We start from the raw sequence: 26,242 nt of genomic DNA on the forward strand, positions 1-26,242 counted from the left end.
TCAAGATCAACATAATTTGCCACAAAAGTTCAAGTGTTTTATATAAATAGGTGGAAATGTTCAACAGGGGCAACGTGAGATCATATGTAGGATATTTTTTGTTTTTGATAATTTTAGTAATACATATGTTCTCAGGTCGCCCCTGTAGAACTATTTTCCATCGTACTATTTGATAAGATTCTTGATCGAGATTGTTGGTGTCGGCAATGCAGGATTTAAAGGATTGATCAAGGTGAGTTTAAGGATGAATGATTTCTCTCTATTAACCCCAAATTGCATATTAGAAAAAATTATTTCCTTATCAACAATTTGACGAGATTCGTATCCCAGATTATTCTTTGGGAAAACTACATAGTATGGTCGCTCTAAAAATAATAGTGTCACGATCCGAAATTTCCACCTTCGGAACGTGATGGCGTCTAACATTTCACTTGCTAGGCAAGCCAACGTTAGAATAATATTTTTTATTTTAAAATAATTTTTAAATGTATTAATAACAAGAAAACAAATGCGGAAGCAATTTTGAAATAATCCATAATAATAACGATGTCTAAATTTCATCCCAGAATTGGTATCACAAGTGCACGAGCTTCTAGAATAAATACAAATAAAGGTCTGAATAAAGTAAAGTTGTCTGGAAATAAACACACAGCCAAATTAAAATAGACGGGGACTTCAGAACTGCAGACGCCATGCAGTTATACCTCAAGTCTCCTCTGGTCGCTGAAATCCGAGCAAGTCTATGGTACGCTGCTGGGACCAACTCCAAAATCTGCACAAGAAGTGCAGAGTATAGTATCAGTACAACCGACCCCATGTACTGGTAAGTGCTGAGCCTAACCTCAACGAAGTAGTGACGAGGCTAAGGCGGTTCACTTACATTAACATGTACGCAATATTAGTAACAACAACAATAATAGGAATAAATCAGGTAATTCATTTATAATAATTGAAGGCAACTCAGCAGTCATAACCAATTATCGTTTTTATTATTTCTGTTGCAGCGTGCAACCCGCTCTCACAATATATCCACATTCAGTTCTGCTGCGGCGTGCAACCTGCTCCTCCAACATATTCATTTTAACAAGTCTGTTGCGGCGTGCAAACCGATCCTCCAATATTAACTTTTTAACAAGTCTGTTGCGGCGTGCAACCCGATCCTCCAATATTGACTTTTAATAAGTCTGTTGCGGCGTGCAACCCGATCCTCTCAATATTGACTTTTAATAAGTCTGTTGCGGCGTGCAACCCGATCCTCTCAATATTTTCATTTACCAATTCTTATAGAAGAAATTTTTTCAATAAATGTAACAATTAATATAAAATTACGAGACAACAAGCATACAATAATTATGGTTTAATTATGAAGCAAACAATGACAAATAATAAATTATTATGGAAATCAGGGAGCAAATAGGCACTTTAATATTTATTATGCTAAATGTCAAATAATAATTAAGGAACATAATTCAAATAGCATGTAACAATTAATGCAGGAATTCAAGAATTTATATTTGCAAAGAATAAGAGAGAAACAATTATTATAATACTTAATTTATGATTAAAAATAATTTATGATTTTTCAAGTAAGCAGGCAAACAATTAATTTGACGATGTATAGACACTCGTCACCTCGCCTATACATCGTTTACATGCAATTCACATAACAAACAATTTAAGGGTTCTATTCCCTCAAGTCAAGGTTAACCCCGACACTTACCTCGCTTTGCAAATTCCAATCAATTATTCAACCACAACTTTTCCTTTTAAATTTACCTCCGAAAACTTCAAATCTATTCACAAATAATTCAATATATTCAATACCAATCATAGGAATTAATTCCATATGAATTTATAAATTTTTCGGATAAAATCCAAAATTTATTAAAATATTCGACAGTGGGACCCACATCTCAAATCCCAGAAAAACTCACGAAATTCGATCACCCGTTCTGATACGAGTTCAACCATACCAAATTTGTCCAATTCCGATATCCAATGGATCTTCAAATCTTAATTTTTTATTTTTGGAATGTTTTACAAAAATTCCAATTTTTTCCGTCTAAATCCGAAATAAATGATGAATATAGATATAGATTTGTGAAATACAATCACTATATGATAAAGAACACTTACCCAGTTCGAAATCGTGAAAACCCCTTTGAAATCGCCCCTAAACCGAGTTATAATTGAGGGTTTGTGAAAATGGGAAAAATCCCGTTTTTGGTTCTATTTTAAGTCACAGGGGTCAGGCCTTCTTCGCGTTCGCGATGAGTAGCAGCCCTTGGCTTTCGCGTTCGCGAGTTTTCCTTCGCGTTCGCGAAGGTTTCCCCTCTAGCCTTCGCGTTCGCGCTGAAGGAATGATCGACCCTCCCCCAGGTGTGCCTAACACTACGCGTTCGCGAGGAGATGGTCGCGTTCGCGAAGGTTAATGCCCATATCGCTTCGCGTTCGCGACCAAGCCTTCGCGTTCGTGAAGAAGAAAGATCCAGCTTCCCAGTTTACTCTTCGCGTTCGCGAGAGTACCTTCGTGAACGTGAAGAAGAACATGCCAGAACACCTGCTGCAGCAAAATTCCAGATTTTTAAAGTCCAAAACATCCCGTAGCCTATCCGAAACTTACCCGAGCCCTCGGAGCTTCAAACCAAACATGCACACAGGTTCTAAAACATCATACGAACTTGCTCGCGCAATCGAATCGCCAAAATAATACCAAATCAAAGGAAGTTTTCAAGAAAACTTTAAAACTTATATTTTTACAACTGGACGTCCGTATCACGTCAAATCAGCTCCAATTCTCACCAAATTCGGCAGACAAGTCATAAATATTATAGTGGACCTAAACTAGGCTCCGGAACTAAAATATTGACCCGAGGTCAATAAATCCAATATCAGTAATTTCTTAGAAATCATTAAGCTTTCAAGCTTTTAATGTTTCATCAAAATTCCATGTCTCGAGCTAGGGGCCTCGGAATTTGATTCCAGGCATACGCCCAAGTCCCAAATCACGATACGGACCTACCGAAATTTTCAAAATACTGATCCGGATCCGTTTGCTCAAAATATTGACCAAAGTCAACTTAGTTGAGTTTTAAAGCTCTATATCCTATTTTAATCCATTTTTCACATAAAAATTTTTCGAAAAATTGTACGGACTGTGCACGCAAGTCGAGGAATGATAAAATGGTACTTTTCATAGTCTTAGAACACAGAATTACTTATTAAATTTAAGGATGGCATTTTGGGTCATCACATTCTCCACCTCTAAAAAAAACGTTCGTCCTCGAACGGAGTTAGAAAATAAATACCTGAGCTGGAGAAACGGTGTGGATATTTACTCCGCATGTCCGACTCGGACTCCCAGGTAGATGCTTCTACCGGCTGACCTCTTCATTGCACCCGAACTGAAGGATAACTCTTTGACCTCAATTGTCGGACCTGCCGTGCTAGAATAGCCACCGGCTCTTCCTCGTAAGTCAAATCTTTGTCCAATTGGACTGAGCTAAAATCTAACACATGGGACGGATCACCATGATATTTCCGGAGTATAGACACATGGAACACCGGATGAACCGCTGCTAAACTAGGTGGTAATGCAAGCCTATAGGCTACTTCACCCACCCTTTCAAGAATTTCAAAGGGTCCGATATACCTAGGGCTCAACTTGCCCTTCTTTCCGAACCTCATTACACCTTTCATAGGTGAAACCCGGAGCAATATTCGTTCTCCTACCATGAATGCAATATCACAAACTTTACGGTCGGCATAATTCTTTTGCCTAGACTGAGCTGTGCGAAGTCGATCCTGAATAATCTTTACCTTATCCAAGGCATCCTGTACCAAATCGGTACCCAACAACCGAGCCTCTCCCGGTTCAAACCAACCAACTGGCGATCGGCATCACCTTCCGTATAATGCCTCATATGGAGTCATCTGAATGCTCGACTGGTAGCTATTATTATAAGCAAACTCTGCAAGTGGCAAGAAATGATCCCAAGAACCTCCAAAGTCTATAACACAAGCGCGAAGCATATCTTCCAATATCTGGATAGTGCACTCTAACTGTCCGTCTGTCTGTGGATGAAATACTGTACTCAACTCCACCTGCATGCCTAAATCACGTTGTACAGCCCTCCAAAAATGTGAGGTAAACTCCGTACCTCGATCTGAAATAATATAGAGGGGCACACCGTGAAGGCGGACAATCTCACGAATGTAAATTTCAGCTAACCTCTCTGAAGAATAGGTAACTGCCACTGGAATGAAATGTGCTGACTTGGTCAGCCTGTCCACAATGACCCAAACTGCGTCAAATTTTCTCTGAGTCTGTGGGATCCCAATAACAAAATCCATAGTGATACGCTCCCACTTTCACTCAGGAGTTTCTAACTTCTGAAGCAAACCACCAGGCCTCTGATGCTCGTACTTAACTTGCTGACAATTCAGACACCGAGCTACGTATGTAACTATATCCTTTTTCATTCTCCTACACCAATAATGTTGCCGCAAATCTTGATATATTTTAGCGGTACCTGGATGAATAAAATACCTGGAACTGTGTGCTTCTTTAAGAATTAATTCACGAAGCCCATCCACATTTGGCACACAAATACGACCCTGCATTCGTAGGACCCCATCTTCCCCCACAACAACCTATTTGGCATCACCGTGCCACACCATGTCCTTAAGGACAAGTAAGTAAGGATCATCATACTGCCTCTCTCTGATGCACTTATATAAAGAAGATCGAGCGACTGTGCAAGCTAGAACTCGACTGGGTTCTGAAACATCTAACCTCACGAACTGATTAGCCAAAGTCTGAACATCTGCAGCTAATGGCCTCTCACCAATCGGAATATACGCAAGACTGCCCATACTCACAGCCTTTCTACTCAATGCATCGGCCATCACATTGGCCTTTCCGGGGTGATACAAAATGGTGATATCATAGTATTTCAACAACTCCAACCATCTTATCTGTCTCAAATTAAGATCTTTTTGTTTGAACAGATACTGAAGGCTATGATGATCAGTAAATGCCTCACACAAGACACCGTAGAGGTAATGCCTCCAAATCTTCAGCGCATGAACAATGGCTGCTAATTCTAGGTCATGGACATGATAATTCTTCTCCTGAACTTTTAACTGACGCGACGCATATGCAATTACCTTGCCATCTTGCATTAATACTGCACCAAGCCCAATGTGAGATGCGTCACAATATACCGTATACGATCCTGAACCTGTGGGTAATACCAATACTGGCGCCGTAGTCAAAGCGGTCTTGAGCTTCTGAAAGCTCAACTCACACTCGTCTGACCATCTGAATGGAACACCCTTCTGGGTTAGTCTGGTCAATGTGCTTGCTATAGATGAAAACCCTTCCACGAACCGACGATAATAACCTGCCAAACCCAGAAAACTCCGGATCTCTGTAACTGAAGTAGGTCTAGGCCAATTCTGAACAACATCAATCTTCTTAGGATCCACCTTTATGCCTTCTGCCGATACAACATGTCCCAAAAAGGCAACTGAGTCTAACCAAAACTCACATTTTGAAATTTTGGCATATAACTGATTATTCTTCAAGGTGTGAAGCACACTTCGAAGATGCTGCTCATGCTCCTCTCGACTGCTGGAGTAAATCACGATATCATCAATGAATACAATCACAAAAGAATCCAAATAAGGCATGAACACCCGATTCATCAAATCTATAAATGCTGCTGGAGCATTTGTCAACCCAAATGACATCACTAGGAACTCGTAATGCCCATACCGAGTCCGAAAAGCTGTCTTAGGGACATCAGATGCCCTAATCTTCATCTGATGGTAACCAGATCTCAAATCAATTTTCGAAAATACCTTGGCACCCTGAAGCTGATCAAATAAGTCATCAATTCTTGGCAGCGGATATTTGTTTTTGATAGTGGCCCTTGTTCAACTGCCGATAGTCTATACACATCTGCATCGAGCCATCTTTCTTCTTTACAAATAATACTGGTGCACCCCAGGGCGAGACACTGGGTCTAATAAATCCCTGATCAAGCAAGTCTTGTAACTGCTCTTTCAATTCTTTCAACTCTGGCGGGGCCATACGGTATGGTGGAATAGAAATGGGCTGAGTGCCCGGAGCCAAATCAATACAGAAGTCAATATCTCTGTCGGGTGGCATCCCCGACAGATCTGCAGGAAATACTTCTAAAAATTCACGAACAACTGGTACTGAGTCCATAGAAGGGACATCCGCATTGGGATCGCGAATATAAGCCAAATAGGCTAGACATCCTTTCTCTACCATACGCCGAGCTTTCATATAAGAAATAACCCTACTGGCAGAATGGCCAGGAGTTCCTTTCCACTCTAATCGAGGTAACCCCGGCATAACTAGGGTCACTGTCTTGGCATGATAGTCCAATATAGCATGATAAGGAGACAACCAATCCATACCCAAGATGACATCAAAATCTACCATATCAAGAAGTAGAAGATCCACACAAGTTTCAAGATTACCAATTGTAACCACACACGAACGGTAGACATGATCTACTACCACAAAGTCTCCCACCGGTGTAGATACACACACAGAAGCACTTAGAGAATCACAAGGCACAACCAATTATGAAGCAAAATAGGAGGACACATAGGAATAAGTAGATCCTGGATCAAATAGAACTGAAGCATCTCTATGGCAAACTGGAATAATACCTGTGATCATAGCATCAGATGACTCGGCCTTAGGCCTAGCTGGAAAAGCATAAAATCGGGGTTGGGCCCCACCACTCTGAATTGCATCTCTAGGATAGCCTCTAACTGGCTGGCCTCCACCTCTAATGGTTTGACCTCCACCTCTAATGGCCCGACCTCCACCTCTAATGGCCTGATACCTCTAGCTGGTTGAGCAGGCGGTGAAGCAACCGGTGCCGGTATGATGGCACGAGAATCCTGTCGAGACCTCCACCTCTAATGGCCTGACCTCCACCTCTAACTGCCTGACCCCTACCTCTAGTTGGTTGAGCAGGCGGTGAAGCAACCGGTGCCGGTATGATGGCACGAGAATCCTGTCGAGATCTGTTACTCGCCAATCTAGGGCAATACCTCCTGATGTGACCAATGTTCCCACACTCATAACACCCATCCTGATGTCGTGGCTGCTAAAGCTGAAGCTGACCCAGATGGGCCGGATAACCACTGTAGTAACTCTGGAGTGGTGGTGCACTAATAGGAGCTGAATGTGCACTGAATATTGGCTGCCAGAGCAAGGAATAATAGGACCGTGACTCCCTGAAGCACCGGGAGATACATGAAGTGTTGAATGAAACGGTCTGGGAGGATGACCCCTACCAAAATTATCCCGACCTCCAGACGAGGCACCACTGTAACCACCGAACTGACGAGGCCTCTTATCGGACCTCTACCCTCTTTCCTGTGCAAGAACCATCTCGATCCTCCTTGCGATATTAGCAGCTGCCTGAAAAGAAATCTCACTTTCGGTCTCCTTGGCCATCTGAAGTCTGATAGGGTGAGTGAGTCCCTCAATGAACCTCCTCACTCTATCTCCCTCCGTAGGTAGTAAAAGGAGAGCATGACGGGCCAAATCCACAAAACGGGACTCATACTGAGTAACAGTCATACTGTCCTGCTGTAGACGCTCAAATTGCTTGCGAAATTCCTCTCTCAGTGTGATAGGGAGGAACTTCTCCAGAAATAGCTGAGAGAACTGCTCCTAGGTAAGTGCAGGCGATCCGATTGGTCGGGTCAATGTGTAATCTCTCCATCACCTCTTGGCAGAACCCGTCATCTGGAATACAGCAAAATCAACTCCATTGGTCTCAACTATGCCCATATTTCGCAGCACCTCATGGCAGCGTTCAAGATAATCCTGTGGGTCCTCAGAAGGTGTACCACTGAAGTGAACTGGAAAGAGCTTAGTGAACTTATCCAGTCTCAATAAGGCCTCAAAAGACATGACGGGCCTATCACCGGTCTGTGCTGCAATAACTGGATGAACTACCCCAACTGGCGGGGCTGCTGGAGCCTGATTCTGGGGAGCCATCTGCTCCGGGGCGGGAGTTTGTACTCCTCCCCCAGCCTGTGAGACGGCTGGTGCCACTGGAAATGTACCATTCTGGGCCACACCCTCCATAAGACTCACCAATCGGACTAGAGCTTACTGAAGCACTGGAGTGGCTATGAATCCTTCCGGGACCTGAACTGGTCCAACTGGTACATTCTGAACTAGAACTTCCTCCTGAAGATCCACCTAAGTTTCTATAACAGGTGCAGCTACTCGAGCTCTGGACTAAGCTCTGCCTCGGCCTCTGGCACGACCTCGGCCTCGACCTCTACCCCTGGCCATAGTTTCCACCGGGGGTTCTGGTCCCTGTCCATTAGTAGAGGTATTACGCGTTCTCACCATCTGCAAGAGAATAAGAGTAGAATGGTTCAATCATCGATGATAGAATAAAATCGCACGACAAAATAAGAAAGAAGTGATGTTATTCCTAAACTTCATAGCCTCTGAGAGATAAGTACAGACGTCTCCATACCGATCCTTCAGACTTTACTAAGTTTGCTCGTGACTCGTGAGACCTATGTAACCTAGTTCTCTGATACCAACTGTCACGACCCGAAATTCCCACCTTCGGACAGTGATGTCGCCTAACATTTCACTTGTTAGGCAAGCCAACATTAGAATAATATTATCCATTTTAAAATAATTTTTAAATGTATTAATAACAAGAAAACAAATGCGGAAGCAATTTTGAAATAATCCATAATAATAACGGTGTCTAAATTCTATCCCAAAATTGGTGTCACAAGTGCACGAGCTTCTAGAATAAATACGAATAAAGGTCTGAATAAAGTAAAACTGTCTGTAAATAAACACACAGCTAAATTAAAATAGACCGGGACTTCAGAACTGCGGACGCCATGCAGTTATACCTCAAGTCTCCTCTGGTCGCTAAAATCCGAGGAAGTCTATGGTACGCCGTTGGGACCAACTCCAAAATCTGCACAAGAAGCGCAGAGTGTAGTATCAGTACAACCCACCCCATTTACTGGTAAGTGCTGAGCCTAACCTTGACGAAGTGGTGACGAGGCTAAGGCGGTTCACTTACATTAACCCGTATGCAATATTAGTAACAACAACAATAATAGGAATAAATCAGGTAATTCATTTATAATAATTGAAGGCAACTCAACAGTCATAACCAATTATCGTTTCCATTATTTCTGTTGCAGCGTGAAACCCGCTCTCACAATATATCTACATTCAGTTCTGTTGCGGCGTGCAACCCGCTCCTCCCACATATTCATTTTAACAACTCTGTTGCGGCGTGCAAACCGATCCTCCAATATTAACTTTTTAACAAGTCTGTTGCGGCGTGCAACCCGATCCTCTAATATTGACTTTTAATAAGTCATTTGCGGTGTGCAACCTGATCCTCCAAAATTAACTTTTAATAAGTCTGTTGCGGCGTGCAACCCGATCCTCCAATATTGACTTTTTATAAGTTTGTTGCGGCGTGCAACCCGATCCTCTCAATATTGACTTTTAATAAGTCTGTTGCGGTGTGCAACCCGATCCTCTCAATATTTTTATTTACCAATTCTTATAGAAGAAATTTTCTCAATAAATGTAACAATTAATATAAAATTACGAGACAACAAGCATACGATAATTATGGTTTAATTATGAAGCAAACAATGACAAATAGCAAATTATTATGGAAATCAGGGAGCAAATAGGCAGTTTAATATTTATTATGCTAAATGTCAAATAACAATTAAGGCACATAATTCAAATAGCATGTAACAATTAATGCAGGAATTCAAAAATTTATATTTGCAAAGAATAAGAGAGAAATAATTATTATAATAGTTAATTTATGATTAAAAATAATTTATGATTTTTCAAGTAAGCAGGCAAACAATTAATTTGACGATGTATAGACACTCGTCACCTCGCCTATACATTGTTTATATGCAATTCACATAACAAATAATTTAAGGGTTCTATTCCCTCAAGTCAAGGTTAACCCCGACACTTACCTCCCTTTGCAAATTCCAATCAATTATTCAACCATAGCTTTTCCTTTTAAATTTGCCTCTGAAAGCTTCAAATCTATTCACAAATAATTTAATATATTCAATACTAATCATAGGAATTAATTCCATATGAATTTATAAATTTTTCGGATAAAATTCGAAATTCATTAAAATATTCGACAGTGGAACCCACATCTCAAATCCCGGAAAAACTCACGAAATCCGAACACCCATTACGATACGAGTTCAACCATACCAAATTTGTCCAATTCTGATATCCAATGGACCTTCAAATCTTAATTTTTTGTTTTTGAAAAGTTTTACAAAAAATTCAATTTCTTCCGTCTAAATCCGAAATAAATGATGAATATAGACATGGATTTGTGAAATACAATCACTATTTGATAAAGAACACTTACCCAATTCGAAATCGTGAAAAACTCCTTTGAAATCGCCCCTAAGCCGAGTTATAATTGAGGGTTTGTGAAAAATGGGAAAAATCCCGTTTTTGGTTCTGTTTTAAGTTAGAGGGGTCAGGCCTTCTTCGCGTTCGCGAAGGGCCTGTCGCGTTCGCGATGAGTAGCAGCCCTTGACTTTCGCATTCACGAGTCCTCCTTCGCGTTCACGAAGATTTTCCCCCCTGGCCTTCGCGTTCGCGAGGCATAGCTCGCGTTCGCGCTGAAGGAATGATCGACCCTCCCCCAGGTGTGCCTAACACTACGCGTTCGCGAGGAGATGGTCGTGTTCGCGAAGGGTAATGCCCCCATCGCTTCGCGTTCGCGACCAAGCCTTCGCGTTCGCGAAGAAGGAAGATCCAGCTTCCCAGTTTACTCTTCGCGTTCGCGAGAGTACCTTCGCGAAGGCGAAGAAGAACATGCCAGAACACCTGCTGCAGCAAAATTCTAGATTTTCAAAGACCAAAACATCCCGTAGCCTATCCGAAACTCACCCGAACCCTCGGGGCTCCAAACCAAACATGCACATAGGTTCTTAAACATCATACGAACTTCCTCGCACGATCGAATCGCCAAAATAACACTTAGAACTACTAATCGGACACCAAATCAAAGGAAGTTTTCAAGAAAACTTTAAAACATATATTTTTACAACTGGATGTCCGAATCACGTCAAATCAACTCCGATTCTCATCAAATTTGGCAGACAAGTCATAAATATTATAGTGGTCCTATACCGGACTCCGAAACCAAAATACGGACTCGAGGTCAATAAATCCAACATCAGTAATTTCTTAGAAATCATTAAACTTTCAAGCTTTTAATTTTTCATCAAAATTCCATGTCTCGAGCTAGGGACCTCGGAATTCGATTCCGGAAAAACGCCCAAGTCCCAAATTACGATACGGACCTACCGAAATTTTAAAAATACTGATCCGGATCCGTTTGCTTAAAATGTTGATCAAAGTCAACTTAGTTGAGTTTTAAAGCTCTATTTCCTATTTTAATCTATTTTTCACATAAAAAATTTTCGAAAAATTGTACGAACTATGCACACAAGTCGAGGAATGATAAATGGTATTTTTCGAGGTCTTAGAATGCAGAATTACTTATAAAATTTAAAGGTGACATTTTGGGTCATCACAAATAGTCGGTAAAAGTATACTTTATGTATATTAAAGTATAATATATGTATAATATATATTTTTATATATATATATATTTGGCTAGCGAAATAATTATTTTTAGCCGACTGGTCAAATGTATAATTTACCCCTTTTTCTTTTGTATCTTCTTGTTTCCCTTGGTAATATTTCCTCCCAATATTGGGCTAGTTCCCTTTTGTAATGGGTGAAAGCAAGTTTATGGCCGAATATAGGCTTATATTTAAGCCCAATTATTACCAGAGGCATGATAAAAAATTACAGACTTATTGCTTTCTTCATTTTCCCTTTCAACTTTTTAAATAAAAATTAGTAAAAACTGTAAGCTGATTAGTTCATAAATCAGTTACACTGGGATTATAGTGCATAATTATATATGCAAGATTAATAATACTCAGTATGGCTAACATTAATATTAGATATCCGATATTGTATGAAGTGTAAGATAATATTTAAATTGAATTATAAATCATGCCGTTATTAGCTATAGCGAGAAAAAAATGACAATCAAACAAATGATAAATGATCTCTCACAGTGTAAAATATTTTTGTATTAGTATTATTGCAATTTACTGTCTCTAACATATCATTTTTACTATCTTTTGCAGGTTAACCACTACTAATATTTATTATACAAAATTACTTGCAATTAGATTATAAATTATGTAATAGTGTGAAATTCTATATATCTTACATTATCCTAAAAGTTGTTTCTAATTTATTATTCCAAAAAAGTTAGAAGATTTCAAATGCCCAGAATTTACTTTACAAAACTCTTTGTAGTAGCGAGTAGCGACATATAAAAGATGCGCCTTAAGGCGTATAAAAAGTATTTACTCAAACTAGAAGTCGCATTTATCAATTGCGATTTATACTTCCCACTCCAAAAGTTAACATTTCCGACTCTATAAACCAACTAGATGATGTACCCGTGTATGCACGGGCCCAATTGTTACTTTCTTTCTTCTTCTTGTTTTCTTCCTTTTAATATTTCTTGGTCTATTGCTAATTACACACTTTCTATACCTTTAGGGAAAGAAGAAAGAGAATAGGCTTTTATGTAATAACGTATAGAACCACAATTACATTTATTGTCATTTATCTTTTGCATTATGTGCATTTTAATTTTTCTGAAATCGTATTACTATACCAATCATTTTGTAATACTTGTCGAAATTTGATACTTTATTATACAATGATTAGATAATAATTCAAGTACAATTTAAATTATTTCTACATAGGGTCTACACTTTTTTATTTTAAAATATTTTTGCACCACCAAACTTAAAATTAATTACTATAAAATAATGAATAAAAAGTCAATTGAAAAATAAGCCGTGATGTATTTTTCTCATTGTTTAAATTGAATGATATATAGTTTTATTCTTTTAGTATTTTCAGTTGTGTTAATGTATTACTTTTTCTTTTTATAATAATCAAAATTTGAATAATAAAACATATTAATTTTATTCCCAAATAGTTGATGAAAAGGTATTTTTTGGTTCTTTGAAATAATAATCGTGATTTTTAATTATTAAGAGTTTTTAACAAGAAAATTTGTATTTTGTTCTAGTTTAATGACATAATATTAAAAATAAATTAATCTCTCGATCACTCTAAATACTAATCAAATTATCACTAAATGTTTTTAATAAAATCTTCTTTACCTGAAATAGTTAATAAATAAAATTAATGAAATAATGTTTGAGATAATAGAATTGTCATATATAAATATGTTACCATAGTATTTTTAATCAGGTGAACATTTGAATTATAAAATTACCAAAAAAAGTTATTTCTTCTAGTTAAAAGTACTTATTGAAAAAATAATAATAACAATCAAGTAATGCATTTAATGAAGATAGTGAAGGTTGAATGGAAAATAGGGTCCATCTAATGAATTTAATAGTTTATGGCCACGTTAGTTTTGGTTTTTCCTGTTATTGAGAACCCACAACCAAACTTTTAAACCTAGTATACAAGCAAACAATGCACTAATATATTTGAAATGACCATTATGCTCTTGGTCGACCTCCTCTTCTCTCTTCTATATAATAGACTAGTTGGAGGTAGTCCGGGCTGAGCCCGGACCCAAGACCTTATTAGTTTTTGATTTAACGTAAAGAACTTCTTTTCACTAACCGCGAAACAAATCTGAACAAATATCATACAATGTATCAATGTGATTCAAAATGTTGCAAAACTAAGAACGCAACTGATTAACTTTTAAGTTGCATCAAAGAGAGATATGAAAAAAAAAATCCCATAGAGTACAATACATGATAATCGAGTTTTTACATGAAACTCATTCACTATGTTATCTTGATTCTAAATTTATAACAACAATTTTAAAAGTAACGTCTGAATAAGTAAAAAGCATTTCTAGAAAATTATGTAGTGTTTTATTGATAATATAAAAAAATCACATAATATTTATATCTAATTTCAAATTTCTTATGATTTTCATTCCACACTCTTAAGTATATTCACTTTAACTTAAAGCTTGGCTTAAAACCTCAAAAACACTTTTTTTCCTTCTAAAAACTTGGCCAAACACCTCAATTTTTTTGCCAAAAATAATTTTGGCCAAGAAAAGCACCTTTGGCCCAAACAAAAGTTTGGCCAAACAGGCTATTACTTACAAACTGAGATAGGCTAAGCAGCGCAACAACGATATTTTTGAGGGATATACGCGTGAGAACTGTGGAAACCACGTATACCACATGTGTTAGGCTAAAATAGTTACAGGTTTTCCAAAATAACAGTTCCAGTCTTCCCAAAATAACCCTGACGACCCCAAGCTCCTCAACTACTGCTTATTAACATACTAGTGAGGGTATGCCCGGGCCCAACAACTATTTAGTTTTGTTGTTATTATTATTTTCAAATGTCACTCGCTAATGCATTTAAACCCACCATGTTGGTTCTGCATATGGTGATATATTATACCTTCGAGGGCTATTTACAATAGGTTGGCCATCCTTTTTGGTGAATTAATGAGCAACTCTATCTATAGGTATTACAACATCCACATTAGACCATAAAATTTAGGGGTGGCAAATAGGCGGGTTGGGCTGAATTTGGGCGGGTGAAGATGGGTTATGTCAATAAATGAGTCATTGCCCAACCTAGCCCAAAGTGTACTTGAGCTAAGATGGACTGGGTCAATATGGGCTAAATAATGGGTCATAGCCCAACCCACCAAACTTGACTCATATTTTAGAACCATGCACATCTTGCTTAAACAAAGTCTTTTACCTTTTATACACTTATGTATAAAAGGTAAATAAATACTATTAGTATTTTGAGAATCAAAATATATTTTCTTAAATAACAAATTAGTATTAAAAATATGTAAGTTGAAAAATATTTTACGGGTGGGGTAGGGGGTTGGGTGGTGCAGAAAAACGAAAAAATAGAAAACAAAAAACTAAAAATACAAAAAAATATTATAAAATTATAGTAATATAAGCTAAGAAATATAGATAAAACTTTTCTTCTATCAAGTTGTATTCAAGTCTATCTTATTGATGTCTTTTGTAGAATTAGAAATACCGTATATATAGTGTACAATTTACTTGAGAGTTACAAGATATTAAATGAATGTAATAAACATATTCATGTATATCTAAAATGGTTCATGGATGAGTTGTTGGACATTCACAAATTTATTGTATACATAACATTCCCCCTTGAATGTCTATAGATAACGTGCCTCGTTAAAACCTTAGTAGGAAAACTCAGTAGGAAAAAGCCTAGTGAAGGAAAAAGAGTACACATATCTTATAATACACATTGAGTGATGCCTCATTAAAAACCTTACCAGGAAAATCCAATTGGGACAAAACCTTGGTTAAGGGAAAAAGAGTACAGTGCGTATTATACTCCCTCTGATGAAAGCTTTATTTGATATCTTGGAAACGACGCATTCCAATCTTATGTCTCAGCTTTTCAAAAGTTGATGTTGGCAATGCCTTAGTGAATAAATCTGCTAGATTGTCACTTAAACGGATTTGTTGAATATCTATCTCACCATTTTGCTGAAGATCGTGTGTGAAAAAGAACTTTGGTGAAATGTGCTTTGTTCTGTCTCCTTTGATATATCCTCCTTTAAGTAGAGCTATACAAGCAACATTGTCTTCATACAATATCGTTGGAATCTTCGTTTTTAAAGAAAGACCACACAATTGTTGAATATGTTGAGTCATTGATCTCAACCATACACATTCTCGACTAGCTTCATGAATAACTATTATCTCTGCATGATTGGAAGATGTAGCATCTAAAGTTTGTTTTTTTAAACGCCATGAAATAGCTGTACCCCCACAAGTAAAGAGATAGCCTATTTGAGATCGGGCTTTATGTGGGTCAGACAAATAACCTGCATCTGCATAACCAATCAACTGTGAATCGGATTCATAAGAATAAAATAATTCCATATCAATAGTCCCTCGGAGGTATCTAAAAATATGCTTAACACCATTCCAGTGTCTTGTTGTTGGAAAAGAACTAAATCTTGCTAATAAACTTACTGCAAAAGTTATATTTGGTCGAGTATTATTTGCAAGATACATTAGTGCCCCAATTGCACTAAGATATGGAGTTTCATCACCAAGAAGCTCTCCATCATTTTCATGAGGTCGAAATGGATATTTATTTATATCAAGTGATCTCACAACCATCGGGGTATACTCAATGGATGTGCTTTATCCATATAAAAATGCTTTAGGATCTTTTCGGTATAAGTTGATTGATGGACAAAAATTTCATCTTTCATATGCTCAATTTGTAGACCAAGACAAAATTTTGTCTTTCCAAGATCTTTCATTTCAAACTCTTTCTTCAAACAGTCTACTGCTTTTGGAAGTTCCCCAGGAGTTCCAATGATATTTAGATCATCAACATACACAGCGATTATAACAAATTCAGATCCAGGCCTTCTTATAAATATACAAGGACAAATTAGATCATTCTTATACCCTTCTTTCAGCAAATACTCACTCAGGCGATTATACCATATTTGCCTTGATTGTTTCAATCCATATAAGGATTTTTGAAGCTTTATTGAACAAGTTTCCCAAATTTTTTTAGTAGTTTCAGGAACTTTGAGCCCTTCAGGGATTTTCATATAAATTTCGTTGTCTAATGTGCCATACAAATAGGCTGTGACAACATCCATTAGACGTATATCAAGTTTTTTATGGACTGCCAAATTTATAAGATACCTGAAAGTGATTGCATCCACCACAGGAGAATATGTCTCTATATAATCAATGCCAGATCTTTGCGAAAATTCTTGTGCCACAAGTCGTGCTTTATATCTAACGACTTCATTTTTATCATTTTGTTTTCGCACAAAAACCTATTTGTATCCCACTGACTTTATTCCTTCAGGTGTTCGGACTATACGTCCGAATACTTTACGTTTTTCAAGTGACACTAATTCTGCTTGGATAGCGTCTTTCCATTTTTGCCAATCTTTTCTTCTGTTTACATTCATCGACAGATCTTGGTTCAAGATCCTCATCTTGTTGCATTATTTCAACAACAACATTATAAGCAAAAATGTTGTCTACAATAATATTATTTCGGTTCCACTTTTTTGTTGTAGAGACATAACTTATTGAGATCTCTTTATTCTTATTATTTTCAGGTATCTGAACCTTCTCTGAGGTCTTATCATTTTTTATGTCACATGGCTCTTTTTGATCAATTACCTCCATATTATGATCTCCTAGATCGTTTGCTTCTTTTCGCTTTCGAGGATTTTTATCTTTGGAACCAATTGGTGTACCACTTTTCAAGCGTGGCTTAGACTCATTTGCATTTATAGATTGTCCAACGGGACATAAATTCGAATAGGAGCATTAGCAGCTGGAATATATGACTTAGTCATCCTTGGTAGGTTAGTGAATGCACTAGGTAGTTGATTTGCAATATTTTATAAATAAATTATCTTTTGAACCTCGTGTTCACATTGATTTGTTCGAGGATCTAAATGACATAGTGATAATGCATTCCAATCTATCTTCTTTTGCAGCTGCTTATTTTCTCCCCCTAATATTGGGTATACTGATTCATAAAAATGACAATCAGGAAATGTTACCGTAAATAAATCTCCAGTTATAGGTTCCAAATATTTTATAATAGAAGGAGATTCATACCCAACATATATCCCCCAATCTTCTTTGGGGTCCTATCTTTGTGCGTTGTGGTGGAGCAATTGGAACATATACTGCACATCCAAATATTCTAAGATGGAAAATATTTGGCTCCTGACCAAAAACCAATTGTATTGGGAAGACTTTATGATAACTTGTGGGTCTGATCCGCATAGGAGCTGCTGCATGCAAAATAGCATGGCCCCATGCCGAAATGGGAAGTTTTGTTCTCATAAGCATTGGTCTAGCAATTAATTGGAGGCGTTTGATCAATGATTCCGCTAGACCATTTTGAGTATGAACATGAGCAAATAGATGCTCAATTGTTATCCCAATTGATATGCAATAATCATTAAAAGCCTGGGACGTAAATTCACCAGCATTATCAAGACGAAGTGTCTTAATTGCATAATCTGGAAACTGTGCTCTTAATCTTATTAATTGAGTTAGTAACCTCGCAAAGGCCAAATTGTGGGTTGATAACAAGCACACATGTGACCATCTTGTAGATGCATCTATCAAAACCATATAATATCTGAATGGTCCACATGGAGGGTGTATGGGCTCACATATATCACCCTGTATACGTTCTAAAAATGCAGGAGATTCAACTCCAACTTTAATTGCAGACGGTCTAATAATAAGTTTTCCTTGAGAACAAGCTGCACAAGAGAATTCTTTAGTTTGAAGAATCTTCTGGTTCTTCAATGAATGACCATGTGAATTCTCAATAAAATCATTAGTAAAATCCTTGTTTACTATGGCATGTGATTCAACTACACTAATATTAGTGTAGTATAATCCGGATGAAAATGCGGGAAGCTTTTCAAGCACATATTTCTTTTCCGCTTTTATTGTAGTAATATAAAGGTATTCAATATGGTAGCCATTTTGGCGAATATCTTTGAAACTCAACAAGTTTCTTTGAGACCTACTACAATTTAATGCATCATTAACAGTCAATATAGTTCCTCCTGGTAGTAATACAGTCGCTCTTTCAGTGCCCTCAATTAATTTTGTACTACCAGATATTATTATGATATTGGCTTCTTTCATAATTAAATAAGAAAAATATCTCTTATCTTTTAATATGGTGTGCGTCGTAGCACTATCCAAAAGCCATATTTCTTCTTTATTATTCATACGCCCAACTGAAGACTGAAAAATTTTCATATTCTTCAAGAAGAAGAAAAAAACATCATAAGTAATATTGAAAAATTTAAGAATAAAAGAAACTACATTTATGAAATTAAATACTGACAACATAAAAAGTTTTATTCAAAATATGAACTTCATAAAAATAAATACATTTATTCTTATAAGTTTTCCCAATAATAAGTCTTCAGTTATGATGCTCAAAGAAGTCTCCAGCTTCTAAATGAGTAATATCTACAAGGCCTTCAAAAATATCATCTTTATAGGCAAGGTTTGCTTCAACTTTATCATGATTATTCATATGGCCCGCCTCAACATTATTTTAAAAAGTCAAGTGAGTCTCAACTTTATTTACTTTCCCTTTTATAGATGCTTGATAAAGTTTGACAAAATATTCAGGTGTACGACAAATTCGTGCCTAATGATTTTTCATACCACATCGGTGGCAAACATTACCTTTGCTTTTTGAAGGATTATTCTGAGAACCCTTATTGTTCTCTTATTTATAACGACCACCACCATGGCGATTATTATTTCGCCCCTTGCCACGGTCACGTATATTTAGACAGCCATGATAATTATTTTATCTTTTTTCAGACTTTGGATCTATCGTTCCCAGATTCGCTTCTGGAAATGGAGCTGATCTAGTGGGGCAGGCTGTATGATTTTTCATTAAAAGGGCATTATGTTGTTCAGCCACCAAAAGGCATGAAATTAACTCAGAATATTTTTTAAAGCCCTTTTCACGGTATTGCTGCTGTAAAACCATATTTGAGGCATGAAAAGTGGAAAGAGTCTTTTCTAGCATGTCCTCATCATTCATAGGTTCCCCACATAATTTTAGTTGGGAAATTATTTTATATACAACAGAATTATATTCACTTATGGTCTTATAATCTTGTAGCCGTAAGTGCATCCACTCACCACGAGCTCTTGGCAATACCGTGGCCTTTAGGTGGTCATATCGTTCCTTCAAACTAGTCCATAATTGAAATGGATCTTTCAAGGTTAAATATTCACTTTTTAACCCTTTATCGAGATGATGGCGAAGGAAAATCATGGCTTCCGCCTTATCCTGACTTGATGCTTCATTTTCTTCTTTAATAGTGTCACCAAGACCTTTAGCGTCAAGGTGAATTTCAGCATCAAGTACCCATGACAAATAGTTATTCCCAGAGATGTCAAGTACCATAAATTCAAGCTTTGACAAATTCGACATAGTAAAAACTATCATAAAAATAAGTGAATTAAAATGACAAAAATTATTATCAATTCAGTATAGTACATAATCGTGTACTAATATCGTGTATACAAGACATGCAATGCAATGTTACTATATCATGCTTGACTGTAAATTAGCACACAATCATTACCCTATGTATACATGAGAAGCCAAATACGTTTACTCAATAGACAATAATCAGAGAGTTACAAAATTAAAGTAAGTATATCATGTTCCGACACTTATTATATCTCTCAATAGTGTAGTTAGGCATAAATTTTAATGATATCACTATTTCTAATTTCCAGCAAAAGACACGTCAATATCTAATTGATAATTTTCAAAGTTCATATTTCTAACCAAATAATAGCTCTAACATAGACATGAAATATTCCTTACTCTATATGATTATCTACCATATTAAATGAAACTCATTCAAAAGCATAATATCACAAGGTTCTTTTAATATCATGGCAAAGAATTGATAGCATACTGTTCTATTTCATAAAAGTAAACTTAAAACTAGACATACCGGCATGACAATGTAAAATTAAAGCTTACTCTTTAGGAAGAAGATAAAACGCGGACGAAGCAGATAACTTCAATTGGTTAGAGACTCGTGCTGATAACGTATTATAAAATTATAGTAATATAAGCCAAGAAATATAGATAAAACTTATCTTCTATCAAGTTGTATTCAAGTCTATCTTATTGATGTCTTTTGTAGAATTAGAAATACCGTATATATAGTGTACAATTTACTTGAGAGTTACAAGATATTAAATGAATGTAATAAACATATTCATGTATATCTAAAATGGTTCATGGATGAGTTGTTGGGCATTCACAAATTCATTGTATTCATAACAAAAAAAAGTTTTAAAAAAATATGGGGGTTGGGGTGGATGGGTGGTGCAGAAAAATAAAAAAAATAGAAACGAGAAAATTGAAAATACCAAAAAAAAGTAAAAAACAAAAACCGAGGATTGGGGGTGGGGTGTGCAGAAAAGAATTTCCAAACTATTTTGTGCAACCAAACAGTGAAAAATGGGAAAATATTTTTCCGTCATACCAAACACACCCTAAAATATAAATACCTTGATTCTCATTTTTAAACTTAGATATAAAAACTAATGATGTGGAAACTAAGTAAATTTTTAGATAAGTTGGATTGAGATCCCTTTGTTTTGGGGTGAGCTTCATGGGTCAGAATGAGCTATAAAAAATAATGGGTTAACTTGGGCTCAGCCCAAATAGACCCATGAACTAAAATATTGTAGCCCAACCCATTAATATTTTAGACCACACAAATAATATGTATCAGATTACAAAGTCTGTTACCAGTAGAAATATGTAACTTTAAAAAGTAAACAAAATAATAAAAGCTGCACCACAGGAAAAATGTATATTCGGGATAATAAAACAAAAATAGAATAAAGTTTTTAGTAAATCACCTTATGTCAACAACATCACAGGCAACCCTAACGATTTTTTATTTTACAGTTGCGGCAAGCATTTTGAAGACCATATCAACTTGCATCTAGCATTACTTCTTTAACTCTCACGTTTATATACTGAAACAACCAAAAGAAAGAGCTCACTGTTAAAATATCATTTGGTCCTTCTCTAGAGATAATATTTCCTTTATAATACATTAATTAATCTTCTTCCACACAGGCTTCTCACTACAGTCAAAATTAAGGGTGTTCCCAAATAACTAAGGTATAAGAATAGTGTGTTAGAAAACAATATACACAGTGATACTTAGCTTGTCAAAGAAGTGGATCTTTGAAGTATGAAACATGTACAAACATAACATGTAAGCTAAAAAGAGTAATCAAGACAAAGTTTATCAATAATACCATAAACAAATATGGTATACAGGCATTTCTTGCAATTTCTAAAATACTTGATACTCCATGAAAACTTTTTAGCAACTCGTTTTGTCATCTACTTCAAAATTAATCTTCTCAACAATCCTTTATAATGATGATATGTTATTTTGTTCATCATTGTACAGTCTGCTCATAAGGTGTGATGATCCAAAATGTCATCTTTAAATTTAATAAGTAATTATATATTTTAAGACCTTAAAAAGTACCATTTATCATTCCTCGACTTGCGTGCACAGTCCGTACAATTTTTCAAAAAAGTTTTTATGTGAAAAACGGATTTAAATGTGAAATAGAGCTTTAAAACTTAACTGAGCTTTGGTCAATATTTTGAGCAAATGGATCCGGATCAGTATTTTGACAATTCTGGTAGGTCCGTATCGTGATTTGGGACTTGAGCGTATGTCCGCAATCGAATTTCGAGGTCCCTAACCCGAGATATAAAATTTTGATGAAAAATTAAAAGATGAAAGCTTAAAGATTTTTAAGACGTTACTGATGATGGATTTATTGACATCGGGTCCGTATTTTAGTTCTGAAGTCCAGTATAGGCCCACTATAATATTTATGACTTGTCTGTCGAATTTGGTAAGAATCGGAGTTGATTTGACGAGATTCGAACGTCCTGTTGTAAAAATATTATTTTAACGTTTTCTTGAAAATTTCCTTTGATTTGGCATCCGATTCGTAGTTCTAGGTGTTATTTTGGCGATTTGTTCGCGCGAGCATGTTCGTATGATATTTTAGGACTTGTATGCATGTTTGGTTTGGAGCCCCGAGGGCTCGAGTGAGTTTCAGATAGGATACAGGATGATTTTGAACTTAGAAAAATCTGGTTTTCGGCAACTCTAGGCTTCTGGTATTTCCTTCATCGCATTCGCGAATGTACTCTCGCGAACGCGAAGAGCAAACTGGACTTGCTGAATTTTCCTTCTTCGCGAACGCGAAGCTATGGGGACTTTACCCTTTGCGAACGCGACTAGGTCAATGCGAACGCGAAGCTTTAGAGGCCTGGGGGAGGGGTCAGTCGTCCTTCTACGCGAGCGCGAGCATTGGCACGCGAACTCGAAGGCTAGGGGGGAAAAAGCCTTCGCGTACACGAAGGAGGACTCGCGAACGCGAAAGCTGCGGGCTGCTATTCATCGCAAACGCGACAGGCCCTTCGCGAACGCGAAGAAGGCCTGGCGCCTGTGACTTAAAACAGAACCAAAACAGGATTTTTCCCATTTTTCACAAACCCTCAATTAGAACTCGGTTTAGGGGCGATTTTAAAGGAGTTTTTCACGATTTAGAACTGGGTAAGTGTTCTTTATCATATAGTGATTGTATTTCATGAATTCATGCATATATTCATCCTTTATTTCGGATTTAGATGGAAGAAAATAGAATTTTTGTAAAACTTTCCAAAAAATGAAAAAAATTAGATTTGGAGGTCCATTTGACATTGGAATTGGATAATTTTTGTATGGTTGGACTCGTCTCGGAACGGGTGCTCGGATTTTATAAGTTTTTTCTAGATTTGAGACGTGGGTCCCACTGTCAAATATGTTAATGAATTTCGAATTTTTATCCGGATAATTAGTAAATTCATATAGAATTAATTCCTATGATTCGTATTGAATATATCGAATTGTTTGTGAATAGATTTGAAAATTTTGGAGACAAATTTAAAAGGAAAAGTTATGGTTGAGTAATTGATTAGAATTTGCAAAGCGAGGTAAGTGTCGTGGTTAACCTTGACTTGATGGAATAGAACCCTTAAACTATTTGTTATATGAAATGCATGTGAATGACATATAGGCGAGGTGACGAGTGTCTATACGTCGTCAAATTAATTGTTTGCATAATTACTTGAAAAATCATAAATCGTTTTAAATCATGAATTAATTATTATAATAATTGTTTCTCTCCTATTCTATGTCAAATATTAATTCTTGAATTCCTGCATTAATTGTTACATGCTATTTGAATTATGTGTCTTAATTGTTATTTGACATTTAGTATATTAAATATTAAACTACCTATTTTCTCCCTGATTTCCATAATAATTTGCTATTTGTCATTGTTTGTTTCATAATTTAATCATAATTATTGTATGCTTGTTGTCTTATAATTTTATATTAATTGTTGCATTTATTGGAAAAATTTCTTCTATAAGAATTTGGTAAATGGATATATTGGAGGATCGGGTTGCACGCCGCAAAAGAGTTGATTGAAATGGATATATTGGAGGATCGGATTGCACGCTGCAACCGAGTTATTAAAAAGTCCATATTGGAGGATCGGGTTGCACGCCGCAACGGACTTATTAAAAGTCAATATTTGGGGGATCGGATTGCACGCCACAATAGACTGATTAAAAGTCAATATTTGGGGGATCGGATTGCACGCCGCAATAGACTTATTTAAATGTCAATATATATACTTGATTAACAATATTTATATGAGAGGATTGAAAATGAATATTGTCACGACCCAAAATCTGACCATGGTCGTGATGACGCCTATCGTGTTACAAGGCAAGCCTACTTCCCAAAATATTTCTACTAAACCGATTATAAAAATTAAATAAAAACATTTCAACATTTGAAATTTCTCATAAACTAAATCAACTTTAAATAAAAATTTAGAAATACAGAAACGATCCCCAAACATCGGGGTGTCACTAAGTCATGAGCGTCTAAATCTATGAACTAAGAAATGAAACTGTCTAACTGTTAATACAATCCAAAAGAAGAAATGATAAAAGGGGTGGCAAGGTCCTACGGACGCTAGAAGCTACCTTGCAATCTCCACAGATAGCCGGCCTGAACTCAACGATCGCCGCGCTGTAACTCACCTAAATATGCACATAAAGTGCAGGGTGTAACATGAGTACAACCACCTTAGCAAGTAACAGAAATAACTAAGGAACTAAGCAATAGTGATGAGCTAAGTAAAACAGTCCAATTATTTATTTTTCACAGTTTAAAAATAAACAGAAATAAACAGGTAAATTCCATAATTCAGTAAATGCCATAAAGAAGTTTAACAGATAAATGCATCAACAACACAAATAAATACAACCTCACATCAGTGTCACTCCATCACTCGCACTCAACACTCAATACTCAAAACACTCAACACTCTGCGCTCACTGGGGGTGTGTACAGACTCCGGAGGGGCTCCCAAAGCCCAAGCGCTAAGGACGGACAACTCACGTGCCATCATATCAATACCTGAATCCGCACGGTCAACTCACGTGCTACGCGGATAACTCACGCGCTATGGTATCAATACCTGGACCCGCATGGTCAACTCACGTGCTACGCGGACAACTCACGCGCTATGGTATTAATATCCTCACAACCAGGCCCTCAGCCTCACTCAATCAATATCAATACCTGGATCTGCACGGTCAACTCACGTGCTACGCGGACAACTCACGCGCTATGGTATCAATACTTGGATCCGCACGGTCAACTCACGTACTACGCGGACAACTCACGCGCTATGGTATTAATATCCTCACAACCAGGCCCTCGACCTCACTCAATCATGTACCTCACCATCACCAACAAATAAAGGAACACAACCCACATCAAGTATCACCGCATATTATCAATTAATAGAGATTGAGGTAAACATGTATAATAATTTCTATGACTGAGTACAAATAATGTGAGCATGAATAAAGCCTAAGCATGATCTCTAACATGAAGGCAAACAAGTTCAACAACAAATAAGCAAATAACCACAGATAATAGCCATTAGGCCTCACAACCTCACGGGACAGACCAAGTCTCAATTCCTCGCGGTGCACACCCACACGCTCATCACCTAGCGTGGTTATCACTTCCAAACAATCACGTGATGTCAAATCTCCGGATTTATACCCTCAAAGTCAGAGTTAAAACTGCTACTTACCTTAACAACGTAAGAATCCTACTCCGGGATGCCCTCGTCTCTGGACCCGCTCTCCAAATGCTCCGAATCTAATCACAATCAGTACAATACCATCAATATACGCTAATGGAATGAATTCCACAAGAAAAACTACAAAATATGCCAAAAATCTGAAACCGACCAAAACCCGACCCCCGGGCCCACGTCTCGAAATCAATCAAAAATGGCAGAATAATAAACCTTGTCCTCTCCCGAT

At 36.9% G+C, this 26,242-nt stretch overlaps 1 protein-coding gene across 1 annotated transcript; it reads right to left on the minus strand.

The window, feature by feature from the left end:
• Positions 1 to 238: 238 nt before the first annotated feature.
• On the minus strand, positions 239 to 6,487 carry LOC138900826 (uncharacterized; the record flags this gene model as incomplete). The annotated part of the gene is made up of 4 exons (XM_070188450.1): positions 239 to 259; positions 5,170 to 5,531; positions 6,010 to 6,329; positions 6,378 to 6,487. Coding segments are annotated over 4 exons (813 nt in total), but the record flags the coding sequence as incomplete, so codon positions are not given.
• Positions 6,488 to 26,242: the final 19,755 nt, after the last annotated feature.

Source organism: Nicotiana tomentosiformis, chromosome 11, assembly GCF_000390325.3.
Source record: "Nicotiana tomentosiformis chromosome 11, ASM39032v3, whole genome shotgun sequence".
Lineage (NCBI taxonomy): Eukaryota > Viridiplantae > Streptophyta > Magnoliopsida > Solanales > Solanaceae > Nicotiana > Nicotiana tomentosiformis.